The sequence below is a fragment of the Borostomias antarcticus genome (assembly GCF_949987555.1).
Source record: "Borostomias antarcticus genome assembly, chromosome: 10".
Lineage (NCBI taxonomy): Eukaryota > Metazoa > Chordata > Actinopteri > Stomiiformes > Stomiidae > Borostomias > Borostomias antarcticus.
In genome coordinates, this window is record NC_140243.1 from 14,049,670 (window position 1) to 14,075,209 (window position 25,540).

The window sequence follows — 25,540 nt, forward strand, 5'->3', positions numbered from 1 at the left end:
TTTCACTAGTGGTATGACTACTGAAATTATTGCATTCCATGGTCTGGGATATTTTTTGTTGATGTTTTTCCCGCATCGTTTGCTTTTGCGTCCTGCAACACTGCACCGGGTCATTTGTAGACAAAAAGAATCAGTGGTGCTGATGGAGGTGATGCTGAACGATCTCACTGATCCTGATTGGCTCTTCACTGCAAAGTAGTATTTCGTTCCTACTTCCTTTTGGTCAGGCAAGATGGCGGAATACGACCTAACCACCAAAATTGCCCACTTTTTGGACAGACATCTCGTCTTTCCTTTGTTGGAATTCTTATCTGTCAAAGAGGTATGTGCATTGTATTCTCTATGTTAGCTATACAATCTATAATGTAATCGGGAAAGTATCGAGAACCTTTATATAAGCTGTAATGGCCACGTGCGGAACAGAGCCGTCCATGTCCCACTACCCAGCTAGGAAGCTGGCTAGCTAGCACTAGCTACAACCCTGAATCTCCACGCCTGTCAACTGAGCATTGTTGCATTAGACGTCAAATAGCCAACCTATACTATGTGTTTTAGATTAATAAGATCTGGTGAGAGCTATAATACGAAGTAACATGTTTTCTTCGTGCTTACAATCACCGGGCAAAGCAGCCAGCTAGCCATAGTGCTACCAGCTAGCCATAGTGCTACCAGCTAGCCATAGTGCTACCAGCTAGCCATAGTGCTACCAGCTAGCCATAGTGCTACCAGCTAGCCATAGTGCTACCAGCTAGCCATAGTGCTACCAGCTAGTAATAGCTAACGTCAGCTTGCTCTATCCCTCTCGCGTGTGCTCATGTGTTCGAGCTAGCTGCGTTTTCTCTAGCAATCGTAGCGAGTAGCTAACGTTAGATATTTCTATCGATACGAGTGCCCAGTATACTTATACACCAAAGCAAGACATCTTTATGAAAACCTTCGCCTGGTGGATGTATGGCTAAGTAACACAGCTAAAAGCTAGCTAGCTAGCATGCTTACGTTAGCCCCCGGCCCCAGCCCCCAACTCAAGCCACAGAGTCAGGGGCTAGACAACTAGGCCTGAGCTAGCTGGCTAACTAACCAGATGTTGCTCAGCTGCACAAATAACTGTAATTAAAGTGACAAATTCACTTCTCACAGGTTTAACGAGAGTAACGTTAACGTCATTATGTCTAGCTGGTTAGGCAGTCTAGTCTGTTAGTTAACGTTAAGTTAGCAAAATACTAGGTTCGCTTCTCTTTTGTAGTAGGCTAGCTAGCTAACTAACTAACATTCATATTAAAGCCACAGGTTACCCAAACCTTAGTCTGCATGGGTCCTTAATATTCCAGTTGTGACAACTATAAATAGCTGCTCAGGTGTACTATTTCACCAACACAGCAATATTACAGCATTCAGATTCAGGTGTATTTTTGACAGGTAGTTTTTTACTCATACTAGGAATTTGTTCTGGACTGTTGGTGCATAACGCTTATTACATTGCAGCGATGCTTTTTTTTTTTTGCGATATATATTGCAGTATATTTTGTTTGTTTACAACAGAATTAAGCAAACTTGTAAACATACAGGCCTACAGTATGTCCTATATGAGGTTAGAACTAAACAGTGATCCTCACGTCTGCTTACACCGGTAGCCAAGTGTCTTGACTGCGTTCCAAAACGCCTACTAATAATGCCTCTCTTAGTTTTTGACAGTCATCAAAATTAAAAAGTTGAGCAAAATGTTTGTAGCATGACATGTTTTGAGTTAACATAGCAGGGGGAAAAATATAAAAACATAGCAGGCCCTTGTGATGTGACTATTGCGCATGTGCACATTGAGATGGCGATGCATAAACGATATATTGTGCAGCCCTAATATTAATGGATAGACAACAGTTATAGACAGGGTGCAAGGACAATACATGACAGTGCAGAGACATTCTGTTTAGTGGAGATGGTGAGGTGGCTTCAGAACCATTCTTGTGTTGAGGTAGCCAGTAGTGTCTGGAACTTAGACGTGGTAAAATAGCCCTCATATCCTCAGGTTGTCCTCTTGGTTCAGACCAGAAAAGGCCATCGCTCTCTCACCACTCCCTTTCTCCTTTCCTCTCCTCCCTCTGCCTCTCTCCCAGATTTACAATGAGAAGGAGCTTCTCCATGGCAAACTGGATCTACTCAGTGAAACCAACATGGTGGACTTCGCCATGGACGTGTACAAGAACCTGTTTCCTGACAAGGAGATCCCCCACTGTAAGTAGTTACGGAACATGTCAACACATACTAACTATACAGATGCCCACTGTCTCAGACTAGGATATCTTGATATACATATCAATGGTTGATAGATTATTATTGTTTAGAAAAAAATAAAAGATGCTTTTCCTGACTATGACGCATGAAAGCATTCACACAACACTCTCTAATGTGGTCCACATGGCATATAGCTTCCCTCAGTAGATCTTCCAGGCTCACTTAGCCTATAGCCTACTGACAGAACAACATCATGAGCAGCTCCTGTGTTCTGTCCTCCCAGCTCTGAGGGAGAAGAGGACCACGGTGGTGGCTCAGCTAAAGCAGCTGCAGTCTGAGACTGAGCCCATCGTCAAGATGTTTGAGGACCCAGAGACTACTAGGCAGATGCAGTCAACCAGGTGAGCTAGCACCAGCACTGACTGGGCACGCACGCTCACACACTCATGCGCGCATACACACACACACGCACACATCCATTGGCAGTTTCATTGGTAATGCCATTTTATCTGTGACTGAATATAATCACATTAATAGCTTTAAAGCATTTTTGGAATTCCCAGTGCAGTGCTTCATTCAGTGGTCTTGCTTGCTGGATTCTGTGATCAGTGGTTTTTGAGGTGTCATTTGATTCAAAGAGAGGCATGGCAGCCTCACAGGGTGGATTTGTAATCAAGTAATTGGCATGAAAATGTCCCTCAAATTGCTTCAGGGTTTCATTTAGCATCCTCAGCAACCAGAACTGATACTAGATGCTGCGGTGGGCGTTATTAAAGGCTGTTTGGTCGACTCGGCGCTGACTGTTGTGATTAGAATAGTTTGGTTCAAGTCTTTATCCTTTAGCCTACTCGGTTTCTTGGTGGAAGAGAGTTAATTTTACCAAAATAACCCATCATCCACTTGCCAATGTGTTTTTTCAGCTTTGGTCAGAGACATGGTTGTTTATTAAATCAAACATCTCATATGGTTTATAATACTACTGTAATGTGTAGTTTAAAGCCATGTGATTACTGCAGACTGCTCTAGTCAGTGGCAGTTTGAGTCATCTCTGTGAGCCTGGAGGATTATGTTTCTATTTCTAGGCCTATCTCTTCTTGTTATACTGGGATTCTGATTTGATAGTCTTGGATTTGTGAAACAATACAAGGTTTGCCCTGGGCGGGTCACTGAAATCCTCTATTTTTGAACCAACAGGCAAGCAACAGCAATATTTAGCATACCCACAGCAGTGCATATATTTTCCACTGAAGTTAGGCAGGATGCTGCTGTTGAGTTTTTGAGCTGGTTTGGGTGCCGGCCTGGGCATGCATAGAGGATCACTCTGAGCTTGAAATAATACAAGAGGCAAAATCTAAGACAATCCCTGGTTCTTGTTCACTTATGTTAAGATGTGAGATCATTCATTTAAGATAATTCTACAGCTCAAAGCGGAGAGCCTGTCATCTCTAGTTGTACCCATTACCCCCGCTGTAGACTGGCATTTGACTTAATTAACTCCAGAAATCAAAGGGAATTGCCCTGTCGCTTGTCAAATTCCTGTCGTAAAACAGTACTTGATCATTGTCTTGTGACTTTGGTGAAATAAGTGTGGCACCAGGGGAAATTGGTATTCTACTCTTCTACCATTGGTTGAGTCGAGCACTGGTTGAGGTATATACTTACTGATATACATATACAAAATAATTAAATAGAATACAACAAAAATTAATCAGGGTTGTAGGTTTGTCCCTGGTGCGTAGCAGGGCTGCATGCTCAGTGGAGCTGTCTCCCAGGTAAGGCTGGGGCCTAACCTTCATCATGCTTTAGGCACGGGGCAGGGAGGGCCCAAGATGTTGAGTTATGGCAGAGGCTAATCAACACACACACACACACACACACACACACACACACACACACACACACAAGGTAAGTCTATGGTGGTAGATCCTAGCAGAATAAAGAACTGACTACCATTTAGTCAGGAGAGAAACTCGCTTGAAGCTCCAAGTCTATAATTACAAATCAAGAGAAATCATCTTTACCCAAACTGTCATTTGTTGGACATGGCTGGCCGAGAAATCTAGCAGCAAAGACACAGGAATAAACAGCCTGTCAGCCCGTTTTAAACTTGAAATGTCCCTTTATTTACCCGGGCTCTTGATCTGCCCTACGAATGGAAAAAAACACACCTGAATGAATCTCCAAATACGGCTAACGTAAACCAACTGTTGACTCCCATTAAATGAGTCCTTGACTAACTCTGCACCACCCTCGCTCTCTTTCAGGGACGGACGTATGCTGTTTGAGTATCTGGCGGAGAAACACAGTGTAAGTTGGCTGGCTGTGCTGACATCTCACTTCTTCCTTGCAATTCCCATGACTCCCCAGTGAACCCGTGGTTGTTTAGGGGGTGTAGTGGGGGCGGCGGCCGGAGCAGGGAGACGTGAAATGACTTCCCAAAAACCTTAACTCATTTTCAGGGTTTTTATGGCTTGCAGAAAATTCTGCGGACATTTACATTCTGTGGTGGATTGTTAAGAATACACGGACCAGCTCGGGACCCGTGGGTCTGGCCGCAAGAATGCCGGAGATTCTATATTTGGCGTGACGCTGGTCCCCTCCCACCCCAGCACCCTGCTGACCTGCACCCTGTCCTCATTGCACCTCCACAGCCCCGCCCCCACCCCCCCGCCTTCAAGTCTCAAAGGAGCAGTGCTGATCAGGGATCAGATCTGCGTCTCAGAGCAGTGCTGATCAGGGATCCGTTTTCCCTTTTGATAAAAAATTATACGGACTTCGTTATCATTGGATCCTAGATCAGCAGTCTTACTGTAAGATGCTCGGTGAATATGGGCTCTGTCCTAACCCAAGGGCCCCAACCCCAGGTCTAACCCTAAATCAAGATCCAGCCCAGTCCCAGGCCTAAGCCCACGCCTAAGACCAGGCCTAACCCTAAACCAAGGCCCAGCCTTTACCCCACCCAGTCCCAGGTCCAGATCTTGTCCTATCCATACTGCAGGGCGGACCCTAAACTGTCATAATCAGTTAAGGTCAGACAGGATGCTTTCACATGTCTTCCTGCATCATGTTCTGCATCAGTGGAGCTAACCTAGACTCTGTTTTCCCACCAGTTCCGTCAGGAGTACCTGGACACCCTCTACCGATATGCCAAGTTCCAGTACGAGTGTGGAAACTACTCCGGAGCGGCTGAGTACCTGTACTTCTTCCGTGTTCTGGTGAGTAGTTGGAGCTAACAAGAACCAATGTTTAGGTAATAGTCATTGCAACTCACAGCAGTAGTGCAGGAAAAAGCTTGTATATCAAGACTCTTTCTTGGTTCTTGCTTCTACTTGTCAATTCAAGAGTCTTGTTATTGAAGTATAAAGTAAAGCATTTTAAATACTATGGTCTTAAATGTGAATGGACCCACCCAAAACATGGATACCCTGTTGGGGATTCTCTCAAGGTAAAAGGGCCATGCAATTTCTTTGAGATTATCCCTTTTAGTTTTAGAAATTACTGTTCATCATGTGGTGTTCCAGCCCTGGAGTTCTGGACAGATATGTGCCAAATAGCAGATTATGGAGGGTATAATATATGAATAACAGTAACTGTACATGCCCTTGACATTGTCCTTGGCATTGAATTTTAGGTATTACACTATTGTCTTGAGATACAGGCCTTCACTAATCTATTTGGCTCATCCAGATTCATTACGAGAAATGGAATTACGCAGCCGGATTGTTTTGCCAGATTACTGTAATTTCTCAAAGCCGAGCGCACTATAGTCGAGTTGAGGAGGAGGGAGAGGAGGAAGAAGAGGGGGAGGAGGAGGAGGAGGAGGAGGAGGAGGAGGAGAAGGAGGAGGAGGAAAGCAGTGATCAGTAATTGCATGTGAAAAGCTGACGTCATTCTCCATCCAATTCCCTGCACGTCTCCAATATGAGGCTGTTGTTCAAGGACTTGGGCAGGGTTTTTACTGGGCCAAGTGTTCAGCGGTGGACTTCATAATCTGTCTTTAGTCTTCTCACTGGGCGGGCTGTGCCGGAGAGCTTATTGATTTTAAATCTGTAGCCAGATATCTCCTTGTCCGGATCCTTGGGCTTCGGAGTGCTTAGGAGTTATGTCATGCATCACCGTGAACTGAGAGAAGTGCACATGTTGCCTCTGTCTGTCTCTTTCTCTTGCATACTCTCTCTCTCTCTCTCTCTCTCTGTCTTGTCTCTTTCTCTCTTTGTGTCTTGTCTGTCTCTGTATCTCTCCATGTCTATCTGAGTGTGTGTCTCTCTCTCTACATCTCTCTCTGATGACAGCAAAGTAGGTTTGCGGGGGAAGATGATGACAGTTTAGTGGGAATTCTGACAGTATCCTCGTTACACACACACACTTCTCGTTTCCCCCCAACAACTGAGGTCTAACTGATTGGGCTCCGGTGTTAGTGGCTTCTCTCCCACTGCCCTCAGAAATTAGAGAAAGATGAACCAGACGGAGAGAGAGAGAGCGTCAGGAGGGCAGGAAAAAGCACCGTCTCCCTCTCAGGACCAGGAAGCACTGTCTCTCTCTCAGGACCAGGAAGCACTGTCTCTCTCTCAGGACCAGGAAGCACTGTCTCTCTCTCAGGACCAGGAAGCACTGTCTCTCTCTCAGCACCAGGAAGCACTGTCTCTCTCTCAGCACCAGGAAGCACTGTCTCTCTCTCAGCACCAGGAAGCACTGTCTCTCTCAGGACCAGGAAGCACTGTCTCTCTCTCAGCACCAGGAAGCACTGTCTGTCTCTCAGCACCAGGAAGCACTGTCTCTCTCTCAGGACCAGGAAGCACTGTCTCTCTCTCAGCACCAGGAAGCACTGTCTCTCTCTCAGGACCAGGAAGCACTGTCTCTCTCTCAGGACCAGGAAGCACTGTCTCTCTCTCAGCACCAGGAAGCACTGTCTCTCTCTCAGGACCAGGAAGCACTGTCTCTCTCTCAGGACCAGGAAGCACTGTCTCTCTCTCAGGACCAGGAAGCACTGTCTCTCTCTCAGCACCAGGAAGCACTGTCTGTCTCTCAGCACCAGGAAGCACTGTCTCTCTCTCAGGACCAGGAAGCACTGTCTCTCTCTCAGCACCAGGAAGCACCGTCTCTCTCTCAGGACCAGGAAGCACTGTCTCTCTCTCAGCACCAGGAAGCACTCTCTCTCTCTCAGCACCAGGAAGCACTGTCTCTCTCAAGACCAGGAAGCTTTTCCTCAAAGGACCAGGAAGCACTGCCTCTTTTAGGACCAGGAAGCTCTGTCTTTCTCAAGACCAGGACTGGGTTGCACCAGTTTGTCTTATCTTGTGACTAAACCCAAGCATTTAGTCACGCCTAAACCCTGACTAAACTCTTAGTTGCTACTAGTTAGTCGCATACTAGTTGGTGTCTAATTTTGGTTGCAACACGGCAATTTAGGCATTGTCTTAACTAGTAACTACTAACTAGTTACTAAAAAATAGTCGTTGTATGACGGTGACGGCAGGATCCAAATAGCCAATCGGTAAGCAAGTAAAAATGTAAACGAGGTTGATCGCCCTTACCCAGCCCTTACCAAGGAGCTTGGGCTGTGTCCGAATGTCCATACTACATACTATATAGTACATACTGCAACTCGCCTACTACATGCGATTTAGTACATACCTGTACTACTCCACGAAAACATGTTTAGTATGCGAGATAAATGTAGCATGCTTCTCGAGTCATCCAGTGAAAGCGACGGGCTCCGGCTCGCATACGATTCATGTTAAACTTAAAACAATATTGAGCTAGCCAGGCATTTGAGTTGGTCATCCAACACAGGCTCGATCCTCACCTTTCTGTATAATCCCAACTGTGAAATGGCTGTGATAATAGTCCACAAAATGTTCTTCCTTTGCCTCGTTTAGCACCAGCTGCAACTCTCCTCCAAATTCATTATCTCCGTTAGCAAGGCTAACGTTGCACTCTGTAGCTTGTGCTTATTATTATTATTGGACTTGGTGCTTGTGCAGTGGAGGGGTTCTTTTGGGGGAGTTAGCCGTTGGATTGTTATGCTTAAATTATCCTAGCCAGCTAGTTCCCAAGATTGTTTGATAACGTTCTTTGATTCAGACATACCGTAGGCTGCCTGGTACAGTCCACTGACCAGTTGCTGGTTAACTATGAGGCAGGATCCCAGCCGACCGTTGCATCCCCCCAACCCGCAACGGAGAGTTATCAACTGGGCTGGGACTGCGCCTCTCATTGCTAACCAGCAACAGAGCCAAATGAGCTAAAGGTGGTTAGCTAGCTCGATCGTGAAATTACTCAAACTTATTAAATATGACACCAATAAGCACACCGGTGCCAATAGTTAGCTTAATCTTGATATAACTAAGACATTGCTAAAAAACAACAACATTTCCACCGACAGATTTAGCTACAATGTTTCAGCCCACCTCCGTCCTAATAGCAGAGTTGAAGACGCTAGTATTAGCTACTTCCTCGCACTAGTCATCACTTACACCACCTCCCAGGGAGGTGTAAATATTTAGTTGTTACTAGGAACTAGTCGTGAGTGGTGCAACCCATTTAAATTTAGTAGTGACTAAATCTCGAGTTAGTCAACACTTAGGCTATGACTAGGCCTAGTCACCACTTAGTAATGACTGGTGCAACCGGCTCCAGGAAACAAGAAGCCCAGCATCTCCGAACCAAGCAACTCTGTGGAAGAGTAAGGGAGAGTGCTGATGTTGCACCATAGGGGTAGAGGCCTAACACGGGCTTCATCTGGGTCTAGAGAAATCATTATTTCAGCCTCTTTGCTCTATGGAGGAGGATGCCTCCATGACCTTAGGGATTTTTCTGTTGGAAGAAGATTCCAACTCTTGTTAGTTCAACAGTTTTTTTTTTGTTTGTCTCCGTGGTTAAAGTGAAGACCTGAGCCAAAGCCAGTTTTGAAAAGAATGGCCAGAATAAATAAAAAAAAATCAGCGTTTTGCATATTCATTAGAATGAAAAACATGAGGGCCATCTTGAGTTCCCCCGTCTAATTGGCATATGATACTCTCCACATTGTTTCCATGGCGGGTTGTCAGTGACTCCGGTCGGGCCTGGTGATGATGCTGGAGTGTCCTCTCTGAAAAGCAAGGTCTGGCAGCGGCTCTAAGGGACGACGGGCCTTCTAGCTGTAAACAAGACTCTTAACCCAAAGCAGTTGGTCCTTCGGTTTGATCAGTTGTCTCCTTGATGCTGTCGCATCCATGCAAGCGCGAGACATCCCAGACAAGATGATAAGGACTCTCTGACACGATCATCCCCCCTCCCACCCCTCATCCCCACCCCGGTCCCCAAAAAAACAGAGAGACTTCAAAAAGCAGAGCAGCGGATGTGCCCCCCCTGCTCCACCCAATTGTTTATGGCTTTGCAACTCAGTCTAAACAAACCCAAATTGCTCTAACGGAGGTATGTTGATTTGTATTCCAGCGTTGATTTTACCCCTCAAATTGTTAGCCCCCTTATTTGAAACTCCAGCCAGAAACGAGATTGGTAACCAGATCCGTGTTGCTGAGTCTGACAATGCTAAGGCTCTCTGAGAAAGGGAGAAATGGATTTCATCAGTGGGAGTCTTTATACCACCCCCCCACCACCACCACTCCCTCTCTGTTCTCAGTGTTTTGTGGACCTCCCATCTTTCCAGGACCCCCATCACCCCCCCCCCCCCCCCACCCCCTTATGAGAGAGGTGAGGCACCGCTAGTCATTTAACGTGGGAAAGCCAGTCAATTAAACGAAGGAAGCCAGCCTTGCAAAATCCAGGCCTCAGCTCTGGTTACAGCGTGGCCCAGTGCGAAAAGAGCAACTTATTCATATCATCAGTTAATGCAGGGATTGGATGTTGAGAATAAAGATTGAGTGTCCCCAGCACAGTAAATTTATTGTTGCTGGTCAGTCAGCGAAAATGTGCCCCATTTCGTGAACCAATGGAAACTTAAGGTAACTGCTGGAAAACCCCAGGTATTGAAACTATTCTAGCGTGGCCGGCAGTGAAAGCCAGGCAGTGTGTAGAGAGCTGCCATAATGACCTGGAGGTCAGCCAAACGTAGCAGGCTGGGACGTCCAAGAGGAGAGAAAAAACAAAACAAACAAAACAAGACACTTTTTTGAGATGAAACGCTGACCTTTTCTACTGGCAGACAGTCTACCCCCCCCCCTTCTCACTGCTGCAGTGCTGATCTGTCCCTATGACTCCTCCTCTGAGTCATTTTGAGCAGTCCGATGTGTGTTCAAAGACGTCCACTGTTGTGGATGGATGGGATGAGTGACCGTCGTCCACTGAGTTTCCACACGTCTCCAAATACATTTTTTCCACCTGTCATCCTCTCTTTGTACAGCAGCTCATTGAAACATTGCTGTATAATTAATAAAGCCTCTCACCGGCTCTTGAGGAGAAGCCCCTGTGTCCTAATAATCAGCTTTTCTCAATTACTGAGCCCAAGCGAGGGAACCCGATCCTGACCCTGTCGTTTCCTCCAGCCGTGGATCTGTGGTGTCTCACGGTCCACACTGCTGGCTGCCCCCGGGGCTGAGGGGGTGTGTGGCGAGCGTCTGGGTTTCTGTGGCTGTCCAACACACACACACACACGCCCTGACTTCCTGCTTGACTCATGTCACTGTGTCTGGTGTTTGGTGTTATCGTGAGCTACTGTGGGACCGCGTTTCCCATGAGCCTCAGGGTGTAGCCCCACATCCACTCTGGGGTGATTACCGTGGCCAGGATCAGGGAGGCCCCGCCTGCCTTCCATTACCTTCTTATTTCTGTTTGTTTTCCTCCTTTGCTGTCCTAATCAGAACCAGTAGCGTACCGCTAGCTCAAGGGTGGCTGTCCCCCTAAGATGTCTCTCCTTGTTTTGTATTTCGACAGCTGGTTTAGCATAACGGCAGAGTTTGCTTTGACTTAATGGCATAATTCAGCAGGATGTTTTCTTTCAAGCAATGAAAGGAGATTATCACAATCATCATTTGCATGTTTGAGCTGGCTCAGAGGTTAGCCAAACAGCCCTTCTGGAAGATCTGGCATTGTTTGTGAAGCCAACCCCAGCGGCATCCCCTCTGCAGGTGGTGAAGTTGAACTATCCGTGGACTCTGGACTCACCGGGCCAGGAAGGTGACATATAACAGCTTGATGGCCAAGACATTTCCTGAGGATATTTACAGACTCTTGATGAATTTTTCAATCCAATCAAGCATCTAAACATTACGTGCCGTTTATTCCTCCGGCTTCAAGTAGACGTTGAACACCTCCAGATGCTGTGAGAGACCCACACCGCTGCTCTCCTGATGCTGTGGAGAGACCCACACCGCTGCTCCCCTGATGTATCATCTCAACCTCATTAGTCAACGCCTCCACTAACCAACATTTTGGATAACACTACTCCTTTGTTTCTGTCTAATTCTTTTTTCTCTTCCATCTCTCTCTCTCTCTCTCCCCCACACCACTTCTCCCCCTCTTCTCTAGCCTAGTGTATCAAAGCACACGAGACATGTGCTTCCCAAACTAGAGTGTCCAGTAGCAGTACTAGCACTAGTAGGGCACTAGAGGCTTCATTCAATCCTCTTCAGAGGGGCCAGCGTTTCTCATACGGGCTCGTCCAGGGGTCAGAGACGAGTCAGGTGGAGCTCTGGGATGATGCTAGGTCTTCCAGCCTCTCCTCTCTCTCTCCCTCCATCCCTATCCTCCCAACCCCACAGCTATTGTTTGGCGCTGCGGCTGTTGATCTGCTCAGATATCATTACAACTGCAGACGTGGAAGTGAAGAGCGATTAGGGTAGCATTTGATTCAGTGATCCTATCAGTTATACGTCTCCACATTCACACTCAACCATCATGTCCTAATGAGATTAGATCTGACTGGTGTAGTTCTGGAATGGTGATGTCACAGACCATCTGACCTCTTGACCCCCCCCCCCCATCCCAACATTTCCCAACCAGCCAGCCTGCGTATACATGTCTGTGAACGCAGTGGCAGTTTGACCCAGGCAGAGCTAGGCGTGGGTGTGGGTAAGTGAGCTGATATTAGTCCCTTCTTAAATCCAAATAAAGATGGGCTAGGGTAGGAGAGGAGCAGAGATACTGCAGGCCTATATTTAGTATCATGTGTCTCTAGACCATTTACCACCCGGCACATTTTTTAAGAGTTGCAGCATTAAGTAAACACAGTCTAACCAAACGTTTTAGCACTTGCACATTTGTACGGGCAGCGCACACATGCTTCAAATATGCCTCTAGTTACCGTGGTAATCTGGAAGGATCGCAGTGCCCGGTCATCTGCAATGCAGTGGTTGCAGTATCTCAAAGTGCAGCAAATTAGGTTTTATAAAAAGCTAAACAGTCTTTCATGATCCATTTCTCTTTCTCTGTCAAGCCCCATTCCCTCAAGATGACATAATTTAATCCATTTACCCAGTATAAATAAGAGAAGTCACTGCCCCATGCAGATGTGCCCTGGAGGCCAAACTAGCAGAGGCATCAGCTCTCTCTCTCTCTCTCTCTCTCTCTCTCTCACTCCCCCCCCCTCTGTCCAATGATGCAGATGTCTGGGTCTCTCCTCTCTCTCCATCTTTCTCTCTCTCTCTCTGTCCAAGGATGCTGATGTCTGGTCTCACCCTGGTATAATGCGGGGGCTTATATCAGTATGGGATCTGCCAGGTCATTCAGGAGCCAGGCAGTCTCAGCTGTGTCACGCTCTGCCCGCTCAAAAGGCCTCAAGTTCAACTTTCCACTGCAGTGTTGTTTTCCCAGAGGGTCTCCAAGTTGGTTGAGCATCAAAGTAATACTTACATATGCAAGCTGGAAAGGGTGTGCGGGGGTCTAGAGTTGGGGGGGGGGGGTGGGGGGGGGGGGCGTGACATAGGGGACATGAACGAACCATGAATACTCAGTGAAGTGCCTAACGAGCGGTCCGACAGCCCCGCGTTCTCACCCCCCACGTCTCTTACACAGGACCACGCTGAGCTCCGCGTGGATGAGGTTCAGGAAAATGGTGAGTTCGTCTCTGCGTTTCCGTCCCTCTCTCTCTCTCTCCAACCAGCGTTGCTCTCTCTCCCCAGGTGCCGGCCACAGACAGGAACGCGCTGAGCTCCCTGTGGGGGAAGCTGGCCTCCGAGATCCTCATGCAGAACTGGGAGGCTGCCATGGAAGACCTGACACGCCTGCGGGAGACTATCGATAACAACGTAAATGCCCCAGCTCTCAGAATGTGATCCAGCTCCTGGGATTCTCTTACATAGTCTCATATTGACCACTTCGCCTTTCAGCGAAGCACTGCTGCGGTTTAGAGGTCTTTTTTTTTTTTTTTTTTTTTTCCTCCCTCCCTCTTTTTCTCCTCTTGACTCCTGGAGAAGTTCAACTCCAGCAGTTATGCGGACGCGATGTAGTTAGTTTCTTAATTGGGTGGATGTTTGGAGACAGAGCAGGGGTGAGGGTTTTGACTTGGAAGAGAAAGTTAGTTATTTTTCTCGTTGCTTAAATTGCCCAGAACACAATAGTACCCACGGATATCTCAAATCCAAACTGGTATATAACTGTTGTTCTCGCCCCACTGTTCATGTCTCTCTGTTTCTGTCTGTCTTGCCGTCTCAATCCATCTGTCTTTCTCTATTTGTCTCTCTCCTCTCTCCCCCTACGTCCCTCCAGTCCGTGAGCTCTCCTCTCCAGTCTCTCCAGCAGAGGACATGGCTGATCCACTGGTCTCTCTTCGTCTTTTTCAACCACCCCAAAGGCCGAGACAACATCATCGAGCTGTTCCTCTACCAGCCTCAGTGAGTGGTCTCCCATCCTCAACACACACGCACACATACGCATGCACGGTCTGCTCTGGTCCTCACGCTGGACTACCTCGGGACCCTGAGGGCTCTGCTCCTGAGCTAATCTAGAGCTAGTCCTCTTTAGTGACTGGAGGAAGGATATATCCCCAAAGAGAGAGGGTATAGAGCCTGGGAGCTGCACCTCTGCTGAACCCCAGGCCTCAGGTTGAGTTGGCCCAGGAGGGGAGGCCTTAATGGGCCTGTAGTGGTTCAGCTGGCAGCTTGGTCCTGGTTCTGTTGGACTTATGAAACGCTGCAAACCTCTACCCAGATCTAACTTCAATTTGGCAAGAAAACAATTTCCTCTTAATATTGGGGGCGTGAGGGGAGCTGCTTCAAAAACCTTCTTGGTACTTTAAGTGGTTTCAGTCTGTGTGTGTTTTTGTGTGGTCTGTTTACTCCTAAAGCTGAGAGTCGGCCCATATGTATCGCAGATCGGAAACTTGATATACACTGTGTTAAACCCACACACACAGACACCACCTATTTTAATGCCGCCTCACACCCTCCCCCAACACACACACACACTGATTGTAGGTTTGTGATTTGAGTGCAATTGAACAGATAAGTGGTGAGTATACCAAGCCACCACAACACAACACCCAGGGATGTGTGCCTCTCGATAATTAATTGTATTGAGGCTGATGAAGGAAAGCTGCATAATAATTACTCATGAAAAGCTCAGAGTCATCTGTGTGGACAAACTGAGGTCGTTTTGTGTGCTTGGCAGTTTCACAGTCTAGAAGCCTCCCCCTCCCCCACCAAGGCTGGTCCCCCCCCCCCCCCCCCCCCGGGCGCTGGACCTGCCATCAGTCCAACCTCAGCCTCGGACCAGAACCTCTGACGCCTCCAGAACCTGGTTGTGCAGCAAAGCCTCTGCCTAGTTCAAGGGCATGGGGGGACAGAGAATGCCAATGGCAAAAGTGTGAGGCAGGTGCAGCCAGAAAGACAATAGGGCAGTATTGATGCTATCTAGGCACCTCGAGCTTCGGCTGGTTACATCATCCCCCTCCCTGGACAGGCGGCGTGAAATTGGAACTTTGTTTTGTTTTCTCCTCCGCGCTGTCTCCCTCTTGTTCTTTCCACCCGTCTCTCTTTTCTCGGGAATACGAACCCCCTCGCCTCCCTGGCCGTGTGCCTCCGCCGCCACCCGCACAGCGGACACCGCCGTCGTCCCCCAAGCTCCCCGAGATGACGAAGTCCCCTAAGTGGGGCTCGGGTGAAGGCCGGGACGGTGTCGTCTCCTCCTGAGCGTGGCAGAGATGGCGGCGTGAGTCATGCGGGCCCAGAGCCCTCCCCCGGGGGAGGAGGGAGAGGAGGTGTAAGTTAATCAGGAACACGGCGCCGAGCGTTGCGGTGCGCTCCCGAGTCACACAACTACAAAGACAAAGGGAGGGAGGGAGGGGCTGGATGTCGCTCCGCTCACCGCTGCTGTTTTTAGACCCCGACATCACAAGTGCCACAGGCCCCCTGGTCCTTTAATTGTTCCAGCTAATTAAACCGTTGTATGGTAAAGCCCTGCTCCCTCCCTCTCTCTCTCTGAACAACATGTGTTTCTTGTCGCGGCCCATGGGAGGGCTGAAGGGGCCGGCAGCGACGGGGGAAAACTCGACTTCCGCCCCCCTAAAATTTAATTTGCCCGACGGAGGGGACTCGTGGGGGGGGGGTGAAGATGGCCGTTCGGATACGGACGGAGACCGTGGCCTCGCAATTAACCCAGACACTCATTCTGTCAAGGCATGAGTGTTGGCTACGCGTCGTTTTTTAAGGCAGCAAGCCAGGCCAGGCCCTGAAGCAGTCTCCAGAGGGAGGATGTTGTCTTGGGTTAAAATCAGTCTGTATGCCCCCCCCCCCCCCCCCCTCCAAACCACTCTCTCACCCCCCACCCCCCTACTCCCCACCATCAATCCCCCCAGCCCTGAGCCAGTTGACCTGTGGTTGAACAACAAGGCCCAGGGGTATCGGGTTTCAGCTACTGGGCAGGTCACTGCTCACTGATCTGTATCTGTTAGTCCGGGTTTCCTTTTCTCTCTCCCCCTCCGACACACACAGGACCCCATTGAGAGGCTGCGCTCACCGCCTGGGTCTGAGTCACACTGAGAGCAGCCTGCTAGGAACTGATCTGTGTGGCTGGAAAAGGTTGTCATGCTAAATGCCAGGGGGGCTTGATGGGTGGATGTTGCCCAGGCACTGAGGAGATCTGAGGCTGTCCCCACAGGAGGTGTGTGTTAGGAACTAGTCTTTTGTGTGTGTGTGTGTGTGTCCGTGTGTCCATCCTCTGAAAGGTACCTGAACGCCATTCAGACCATGTGCCCCCACATCCTGAGGTACCTGACCACGGCCGTCATCACCAACAAGGACGTGCGTAAACGCAGGCAGGTCCTCAAGGACCTGGTGAAGGTCATCCAGCAGGTAAAGGAACATACGTTGTGCCTAATACACTACCTATATACACTTGGACAGTTGCCCATGGCTGCCCATCTGGTCCCACTTTGTCCCTATTGTACCTATAAAAAAAATTCTCGTTAGGCCATTGGATCAATGTTATTGACTTTCCTACAGTATTACCTGAAGTCTTCTCAGCCTGGTTCTCTCTCACTTTGGTCTGGCAGTGCTGTGTTGGCCACCATCACAGGCTGTGTTTACACGCACACCACACATGCCACTGTGTAATGCCATTTAAGGCAGTAATGCGAGCAACGCCGGGCTCACACTGGATAAGGAAGTTCTCACACCAGCCAGAGTCTGGCTGTTCCCTCCAGAAGTGTCTCTGCTGCGGTCACCAAACGATCCCGCTGCAGAGCGTGAGCCGGCCAGTGTGAACGGTCACATTGGTCAACACGGCCGCCGGAAGCTAACCGGCTGCGCTTTGCGGCGCTTTCGCATTCCGGTCGGAACTCGGCATAAGGCATAAGTCATGTAAACACTACACTCTGATTGCATTAATGTGATTATGCTCTTAGCTGAAGTAAGCATAATCGTAGTAATATATGTGGAGTACTCCGACCGTACTCGCATTATTTGGGGCCAGTCAGTGTGTATACATACACCTTAGTCGAATTTGTTAAACTCGCATGACCCATTTGATGATGTAATCCTAAATGCAGGGTGGAAAAACATGAAAGCCGTTAAAAAAAAAAAAACAGCGCTTTTAAAACAAGTGAGCCATTCAATTTGAGAGCTCGATGTCCATTATTAGCTAACCACTAGCTAGCTCATTGGCTGGCACCCGGCAGTGAGCTCTTATCCATGAAGCTTGCTAACTAATGTTACTGTTTATGTTTAATCTGGCTGGCGAGCCAAGTCGTCAACTGAGTAACATGAATGAATCTACAATTGATTGTCCTTGCCAACAATGGCCACGTTTACATGAACACCAACAATGCAACAAACAAGTGATGGTAGACATACAGTATGGAATCAAGGCTGGTTTTAGTCAAATTTGAAGTGGCTAGACGGGAAGCAATCTTTTTATTTTGAAGCGAAAATATCAGATTCCCACAATTCTTTCTTGATTAACAAAATAACCCTGTGATATGTAAACAGGATTATTAAAGGGAGTTGTCACATTATAGAGTCATGTTTAAATGTTCCTGGAGGAATCAAACTCTGGTTTCCTGCACGTCTGCCATACCATTACACCACAAGGACATTCTCTGTTTATTATTCTCTGTATATTTGTATAGCTGATATTCTCTGTGTATTTGAGCTTAAACGTCTCGAGCGGGGCTTTTTCATCACAAGCATTATCACAAACCACTTCCTCCCTGTATGGTTGTGATCCTGATCGCCAGCGTTGCTCCTGCCCAGGAGCAGGGGGGGGGTGTAGCACAGCCACGGTCCTGGCTGGAGACGTCTTGAACACATTAGCAGTGATGAATGGCCGGGGACGGTCTGATTGGAGAGTACTGAGGTCTTTCCCCGGCCAACAACGGTAGCTTCTTCAGAGATCAATGGCTCAGAAATCTAAATAAGCGCCGACTCGGTGGGCTGTGTGTGTAATCACTAAAACATGTGCTCCCACCGTGCTCCCCGGTCTGGGCCTGGGTCTGAGGCTACCAGAGACTCATCCTCCTGGCATGGCTTGGAAGGACTAGGGGGAGTTTTGAACTGAACTGGTGTTTTTATTTAAGGCTAGGCGGTGTACAATCTGCTGTTTATTTAGCTATGGTTTAGCTATTGTTTTATGAAATGTAACAGAGCACAAGTCATTAGAGCCTGCTTGTCAGGCTACTTCAACTATTGTGGTTTAAATTGAGGTGACTGAATCTGACAGATATATTGAAAATTATGTTCCCGCTGTCCATCAGTGTTTTAGGCCACAAGTAGTCAGAGGAGAGGCTGGGAAAACAGCGAATGGAAATCGGGTATAAAGGGGAGTGAACATTGTGAGGAATGTTGTTGTTTTTGTCATTGGAATTTGTCTAATCACATAACAGCAAGGACGTGGCTTCATTTTTTGAGGCGTGTTCCTTCATTTTTTCCCCACATGAAGTACCAGGATGGAGCAGTCCTACAGTAACGGCATTCCCTCAAAACAGATGCTAACTAGATCTATGCGCTAATTACTGTAGCTTTATCACTGCTATGGCTGCACTGAAGGAGCTGAGTTTACAAGCCTCTGTAAAATCTGTCGATGTACCTGGCATTTTTGGGGAGAGTTATCCCATAAAGAAAGAAAGAAAAGCATACTGCAGAACTTTGTCCTCCTCTTCCATTAGCCTTAGTTGCGTACATGGCACCGATTGATGCAGCAGGTGTAAGATTCAGGAAGGAGCTAGGTGGAGGGGGAGATTGGGTTGTATGGGTTCTCTCGTGGGTGTTAATGGGTAGAAGACGGGTACTGAGATGATTCATCCACTCTCCATAGAGGTCCACTCTAGTAGGCCACTTTTGTGGGGGTGGCAGGAACCGGGCACGAGAGTCCCTGGGTACCGAGACATGATGACAAGTAACAGTCTAGCTGTCCACACACACACACACACACACACACACACTCTGATGTAATGTTTTGTACCCTGTTTTCCAGGAGTCCTACACCTACAAGGATCCCATCACAGAGTTTGTGGAGTGTCTGTACGTGAACTTTGACTTCGACAGCGCTCAGAAGAAACTGAGGGAGTGTGAGTCGGTAAGTGACGTGTCTCTCAACCTTTTGTCTTGTGTATCTAGTGTGGCGTTGGCATTTCAAAACAACAACACTCATTTCTGTCTCTCCAGTCTATTTCAGGACTGTCTCGTGTCCCACTTGCATTTTCTGTTTCCTCAAAATTATGGGAAACCGAGTATTTCATTGTCTCTGTAAAGAGATCTTGATAAACAGAGAATCTGATTGGCTTACTACTACGCCACTGGACTTTCCCATGTAACACAATGCTGAACACCATTAGTGTCCATGTGATTTAAACTGACCCCCAGACTCATTCACACATGCTTGTCCATTGAATAGTGTCCAACATGGGCTTCTCTAGCAGGCAGGCCAAAGTTGTTGTTGCTTTGACTTCATCTGTTTTATCACACTGGTGACTACACCCCAAATCTCTCTTGGACAGTAAAGACCCTGTATGGGACTGAGTGCTTCCAGACAAGAGCAGCCATTGTCAGTGATGGAGACCTTCTCTGGGAAACCCTGTGACTCAGGACCCTGGTCAGATTTTATGACGGCCTGTAATTGTCTATCAGCCTAGTGGTCAACAGTAAAAGATTTATAAAGAAAGGTCTGCGCTGCGGAGGCGTGCAGACGCTCGTTTGACAGGTCGCTGTGTCATCCACAGCCATGATGGCAATGGTTTATTTCCACTGGTTGGTAATGGCCTGATGTTTACCGCTCTAACCAGGATAACTGCAGGGCCTGAGCTAGGAGTGGAGGAGTAGGGTTGTAAAAATACACAGGTCCTCCAACTGAATATAGCTTTTATCCCGTGGATCCTCCATTTTAAGAAGCAGGCCTAGCTGTACATTCGGGGTCGTGCTTAATCTGAGTAATCTTCCAGTTAAACTGCAGACTAAACAACACAGGTTTTTCATTAATATCAGTGAGAACCACGTTTCATTTGCAGATATGCCAGCATTCTTTAAATGGCATTCTGTAATTGTTTGAAGTCTGGTCTGCCATGACTGTTTCACGTCTCAGGGATTTTGAGAATGTCTGTGTGAACTTATTTACAATGCGGGGCTTGTGTTTCAGCGCGCATAATTGTGAGAAAATTTAAGTCATCACTCATTTATAGCAAATCAAGTGGTGCCCTGATTGGCTATGCCCAGGAGATGACTAATTAACTAACGAGAGGCCGGGCAAGTTCTGGAGGCCCAATCACTGGGCAGCAATCAGATGTAAAGGCTGAGCAGGTGTTCTAATTGGTGCCGTGTTCTGTGTATGTTCCCTGAAACACGATCCCACAGTGAAGTCTTTGCATACAAGAGTGTAATTGAGATTTCCCAAATGATTTGATAATGTGGACCTGTGGAGGAATGGAAGGCTAAACTCTGGGGCTATTTGGCCCCTTTTTCATCTCTGGTTCTCCATGATAAACGCCCCCGAATGAAAACCATCTGGCCTGATCAAATGGCTCTCTCACAGAAGTAAATGTTTATAAATCATGTCAGCGGTTTTCTGAAGGTTCCATTTCATTGTAATCTATTTTTAAGCTAATATAAAGAGCCTGCAGCTCCCCTAGCCAGGCTCTAACAAACAAGGAACTTGGTAACTAAACTCATTTGTGCAGATTTGTTTGTGCTTAGATGGATCTTTTGAGCCAAAATCTGAAAAGTATTCAGAGCACGAACTGACTTAAATGAGATTTTTCCCGTGTAGATGCCCTGGGGGGAGGCCTTCTCCACATGACGACATGTACTAGCAACAATATTAGTACTGTCTCCTATTTCAGCTAAGACATGACACAAGCCCTCAATCACCAACCTTGTTAAACACTTGCACGCACTTTTGAAGAACTCTGTGGGTTGATCTTGACCTCCCAGCCCTGGGCTGTGTTTATACAAGGTCTCCTGTGTGCTTCAAACAGAGGCTCATCACAGATACTCTCCATATCTCACCACAGCTCCTCCAGGTGCTCTGAGCTCCGTCTGGGGAACGGAGACCTGTCAATCCTATCTGAGCATGCTCAGTAGGTCCACACAAAAGCCTTCATCAGATCTGGTTCGGTTCACATGCTTGGCTTGCGAGGTGGGTGGTTACCCAAAGGTTCAATTGCTCCTTCAGTGCATTTACTTGTGATGGTCTGCAAACAGTTTCACAAAACGGTCTTGTTTCAACGCAATAAAGCCAAAGAGGTTTTTTTAGGGGACGCACACCTTGGAAAAGCACATCAATCAAAGGCTAGGGGATATTTTACAGAATGAGGAGTGGTGGTTGTGAGGTAAAAGGATAGCCCTTAGGGAGGGGTCCTGGTCTTGTGTAATGCAACAATTTGGAGTCATTGAGGGGGAAATAAAAGGCTTCATCCCAGTGAGTGGCACCTACCTAAGGCCCTTCCACTGATTGCTGCAATAGTCAGATGTCCATGTTGTTTTCAGCTCTCTTGTCTTGGCTGGACCCATCACAATGCTTACTGCCAATTGATTTGAAATGTGAATTGGGTCCAGCCATGTTGGGATTGTCCTGTTGAGGGTGCTGCTCATGTTGGTTTTTGCCCTTGCGGGTGTATTCTCCCCCCTTGTGAAATCGCTGTCAGATGTTTGAGGCTTTTACACATCCAAGAAAATGGGGGAAAAAAAGATGTATTACTAGAGTTGAGCCCACGAGACTGAGATTGTGCTTAAAAGGCAACTTCTTGAAGGGCTGAACTTGAAGGGCTGAACTTCTTTCAGAATGCGTTTGAGCATCTCAGCCTGAATCCCAAATGACAGCAATTGGAGCACTTAGCTGTTCAGAGTTTATCAGGCTTAGATAAGCGTTGTCATAGCTCAAATGTGGCCTTCCTGATAGAGCCATGTAGTTGGGATCTCCTCAAGTGGAACAGAGGGGGAGATAGCAGCTCCCTAAGCCTCGGCCAACAAAGAGCGGGTAATGGTTGGAGAACTTCTGAAGACGGAGCTCTGTGATGTGAACTTGGCGCTCAAAGACCCGTTGCAGCGCAGTCACCGCTACGGAATGCAGCCCGGCGTTTGACAGGCAGCGTTGCCTTTGGGATCGCGGCTCAGGTCATGAACTAGTAGCTACAGCGGTTGAATCATCTTCTGACCTGTCTCAGTGCGGCGTGAGGAGCTAAACGAGGCCTGCCTTCCCAGCGTAGCCGGGTTGCAAGTCATAACACGAGCTGTTAAAGAAACCTGGCGTGGCGAGTTTGATGTTGAGTTTAAAAAAAAAGAAGAAGAAGAAAAAAAGAGGTGCTCCCGTGTTTACCGGCGAATCGGGACCCCTGAAAGTGATGGTGTGTAAATTGGGGCTCCTGCTCTGCACTGCTGGAGCAGATGAAGGGTGATAAGTCACAGCCCCTGCGGTCGGCCCGGTGGCTGGCTCCCTCCTTGCCTGCTGTTTCATGTGGAGGCGGCACAATTCAAAGGTCTGTGGTGGATTTGGAGCACCCCGAGTGGCCGGGGATAACTGGCTCACAGATGGGGAGTTCTCCTTTCAGACCGCAGCCAAAGTAAACCGCTCGCTAACTTAAATGTGGCCAGGGCCGACCCCCATCCTTCCCCTTCCCCCTGGTTCCTCCGTCAGTATCTCAAAAATGATGATTTCGTCTGCTCCGTATTAATACGACTTGGGTTTCAGGGTATTGAGTTGACCCACAATTGAATCAGGCTTGGAAGCCAAATAAGGAGAGAGACGGAGACCTGTTACTGCAGCTCTTTTATGACTCTCCAGGGCCACTCACTCAGAAAGGCCCATCTTGATTGCCGTAATGAGTTTCCGAAAAGCTCTAAAGTCTGTCCTCGTGTAGCTGCTTTACCTTCCTGGAACAATCCAGCGGTCTTTTATAGAAAGAGAGACTTGCAGAGACTTAAAGTGGCATATAATCATGCTATGCGGTTATTGCTTCTTGTGCCAAAATTTCGCAGTGCTTCCCAGATGTTTGTTAATATTGGTATACCTACCTGTCCAGCACTTTTAAGAAACATTATGTGTAAATGCTGGAGCTTCTGCCTCCGTGACCCGACCCCGGATAAGCGGATGAAGATGGATGGATGGATGTGTAAATGTATATGCCGACTAGACAAGTCAGAGAACAACGTTATTATGGTTTTAACCCACCCTGCGGTCTTCCATCAAATATGTGGAGAGATCGGTGCAAGAGCCTCTAATTTTAGGTGGACAAATGTTTTTCTCCTGAAATTTATTATGTAGCCTATTTTTCTATTTTTCTATATCACTTTGTATGCCTTTAGTCTTGTACGGTTTGTCTTTTCTATCTGATAGGGACCACTATTATGATGAGTCTGAAATAAACTTTGAATCGGAAATCATACACCGGCTAAAGCTGTTGATGTAATATTGGTGTGGTGGGTGGGTAATGTCATGTGTCATGTTCTCCCTCCAAGGTGCTGGTGAACGACTTCTTCCTGGTGGCTTGCCTGGAGGACTTCATCGAGAACGCCCGCCTCTTCATCTTCGAGACCTTCTGCAGAATCCACCAGTGCATCAGTATAAGGTGAGACAAAGGGAACAACATCAAACAATCTCCTCTAGTTTCAACAGGGCCATGGGTACCTCTGTGCCCCACCTCTCAAGCCTAAGCACCTGCCATTAGACCAAGAGGACACCTTTGTGTTCCGAGGGATACAGACATGTAAGTCTCAATAACGGGAAACAGGAAAGACTACTTTTCCTATCAGCAGCCAATGGGCTTGCACACTGACAGGCAACCAGCCAGTGTGTTTTTACACAGACAGGCAACTAGCCAGTGTGTTTTTACACAGACAAGCAACTAGCCAGTGTGTGTTTACACAGACAAGCAACTGGCCAGTGTGTTTTTACACAGACGGGCAACTAGCCAGTGTGTTTTTACACAGACAAGCAACTAGCCAGTGTGTGTTTACACAGACAAGCAACTAGCCAGTGTGTTTTTACACAGACGGGCAACTAGCCAGTGTGTTTTTACACAGACAAGCAACTAGCCAGTGTGTGTTTACACAGACAAGCAACTAGCCAGTGTGTTTTTACACAGACGGGCAACTAGCCAGTGTGTTTTTACACAGACAAGCAACTAGCCAGTATGTTTTTACACAGACAAGCAACTAGCCAGTGTGTTTTTACATAGACAGGCAACTAGCCAGTGTGTTTTTACACAGACGGGCAACTAGCCAGTATGTTTTTACACAGACAAGCAACTAGCCAGTGTGTTTTTACACAGACAAGCAACTAGCCAGTATGTTTTTACACAGACAAGCAACTAGCCAGTGTGTTTTTACATAGACAGGCAACTAGCCAATGTGTTCGCACACAGACAGGCCACTAGCCAATGTGTACTGTCAGACTAACTGCAGGAAGAGAGGATATTTGCTGCGATTACTGGAATGCCCCCCACAGAATCAGATAAGTGTTTATGAGTACCTCCTCAACACACACACACACACACACACACACACACACACACACACACACACACAGCCTTACATCTTGGGATTAGGTATTTGGATCCTTAACCGTTTCCAGGTCTCTCTGTTGGCTGTTCTGCTCACTAAAGTTTAAAGACCACCTGAGTGAGCCCAAACCAGGGACAGGTTTCTCCAAGGAGAGGTCAGGGTTTTGAGGGGCTCCCAGGCCCAGCTGCGGGGGATGGGCGGCGTGCCATGGAGCTCTCCTGCCCTGGGTCAGGCTGCATGGCGGTCAGGGGGTTCAGATGCTCCCTCTTGACCCCATATCCCCTCCAGAATGAACCTTGTTACATCCCCATATGAAATTGACCTTGGACATTCACCAAAATCCAGAAATTTAGTCAGTGAGTGCTGATTATAGTGAGCATTAGGGGAGAAAAAAAATTATAGTCATTGTGTGCAATTAAGATTGATTATAGGTTTTGGCTGCCTCTTTTGCACCCATTTTAGAAAATAACCAATGTATATGAAGATTAGTTTGTGGGGAGTGTACTGCAGGGCCCGCTCCATCAATTAGGCGATAGCTTTGTATTGACATGACTGCACTTTTGGACAAGTTAAAGGGCAATGCTCGTTTTTGACAACCTGGACCTTATTTACGACATATTATAAGAAGTTTGACTCACCGAGATCACTTTTGTGTAGTTCGGAGGCCTGTAGAAGAAATTTAAAATCCAGCGCGAGCCAGTATATCCATGTAATGACGGTGATCGGGGCACCGAGAATGCAGTTTCTCAAAATCTATTTTCGGCCGCTAAACGGTTGTTTTCATCAATCAGATTGGATGAATCGACAGTTGAGATTCCTCAACACGAGGCATTGTTGTGGTTTTCAAATACGGGGTCTTTAGCCTCTGTAATATGATCTTTACAGCCTTTCCCCACTTGCTCCAGCACGCATGCGCACAGGCCAGCGCGCAGACTGGCTATTCTCCGGCT

General features: G+C 47.5%; 1 protein-coding gene across 1 annotated transcript in view; it reads left to right on the forward strand.

The window, feature by feature from the left end:
- The first annotated feature begins 222 nt into the window (after positions 1-222).
- The window catches only part of eif3ea (eukaryotic translation initiation factor 3, subunit E, a), a 35,281-nt gene continuing 9,963 nt past the window's right edge, over positions 223-25,540 (forward strand). Inside the window, exons 1-10 of the mRNA XM_084444213.1 lie at positions 223-322; positions 2,112-2,229; positions 2,513-2,630; positions 4,494-4,536; positions 5,340-5,444; positions 13,290-13,415; positions 13,876-14,000; positions 16,331-16,457; positions 19,075-19,176; positions 23,547-23,656. Coding sequence (XP_084300339.1) covers positions 233-322; positions 2,112-2,229; positions 2,513-2,630; positions 4,494-4,536; positions 5,340-5,444; positions 13,290-13,415; positions 13,876-14,000; positions 16,331-16,457; positions 19,075-19,176; positions 23,547-23,656 — 1,064 coding nt within the window. The 5' untranslated portion in view covers positions 223-232. The remainder of the gene's footprint in view (positions 323-2,111; positions 2,230-2,512; positions 2,631-4,493; positions 4,537-5,339; positions 5,445-13,289; positions 13,416-13,875; positions 14,001-16,330; positions 16,458-19,074; positions 19,177-23,546; positions 23,657-25,540) is intronic.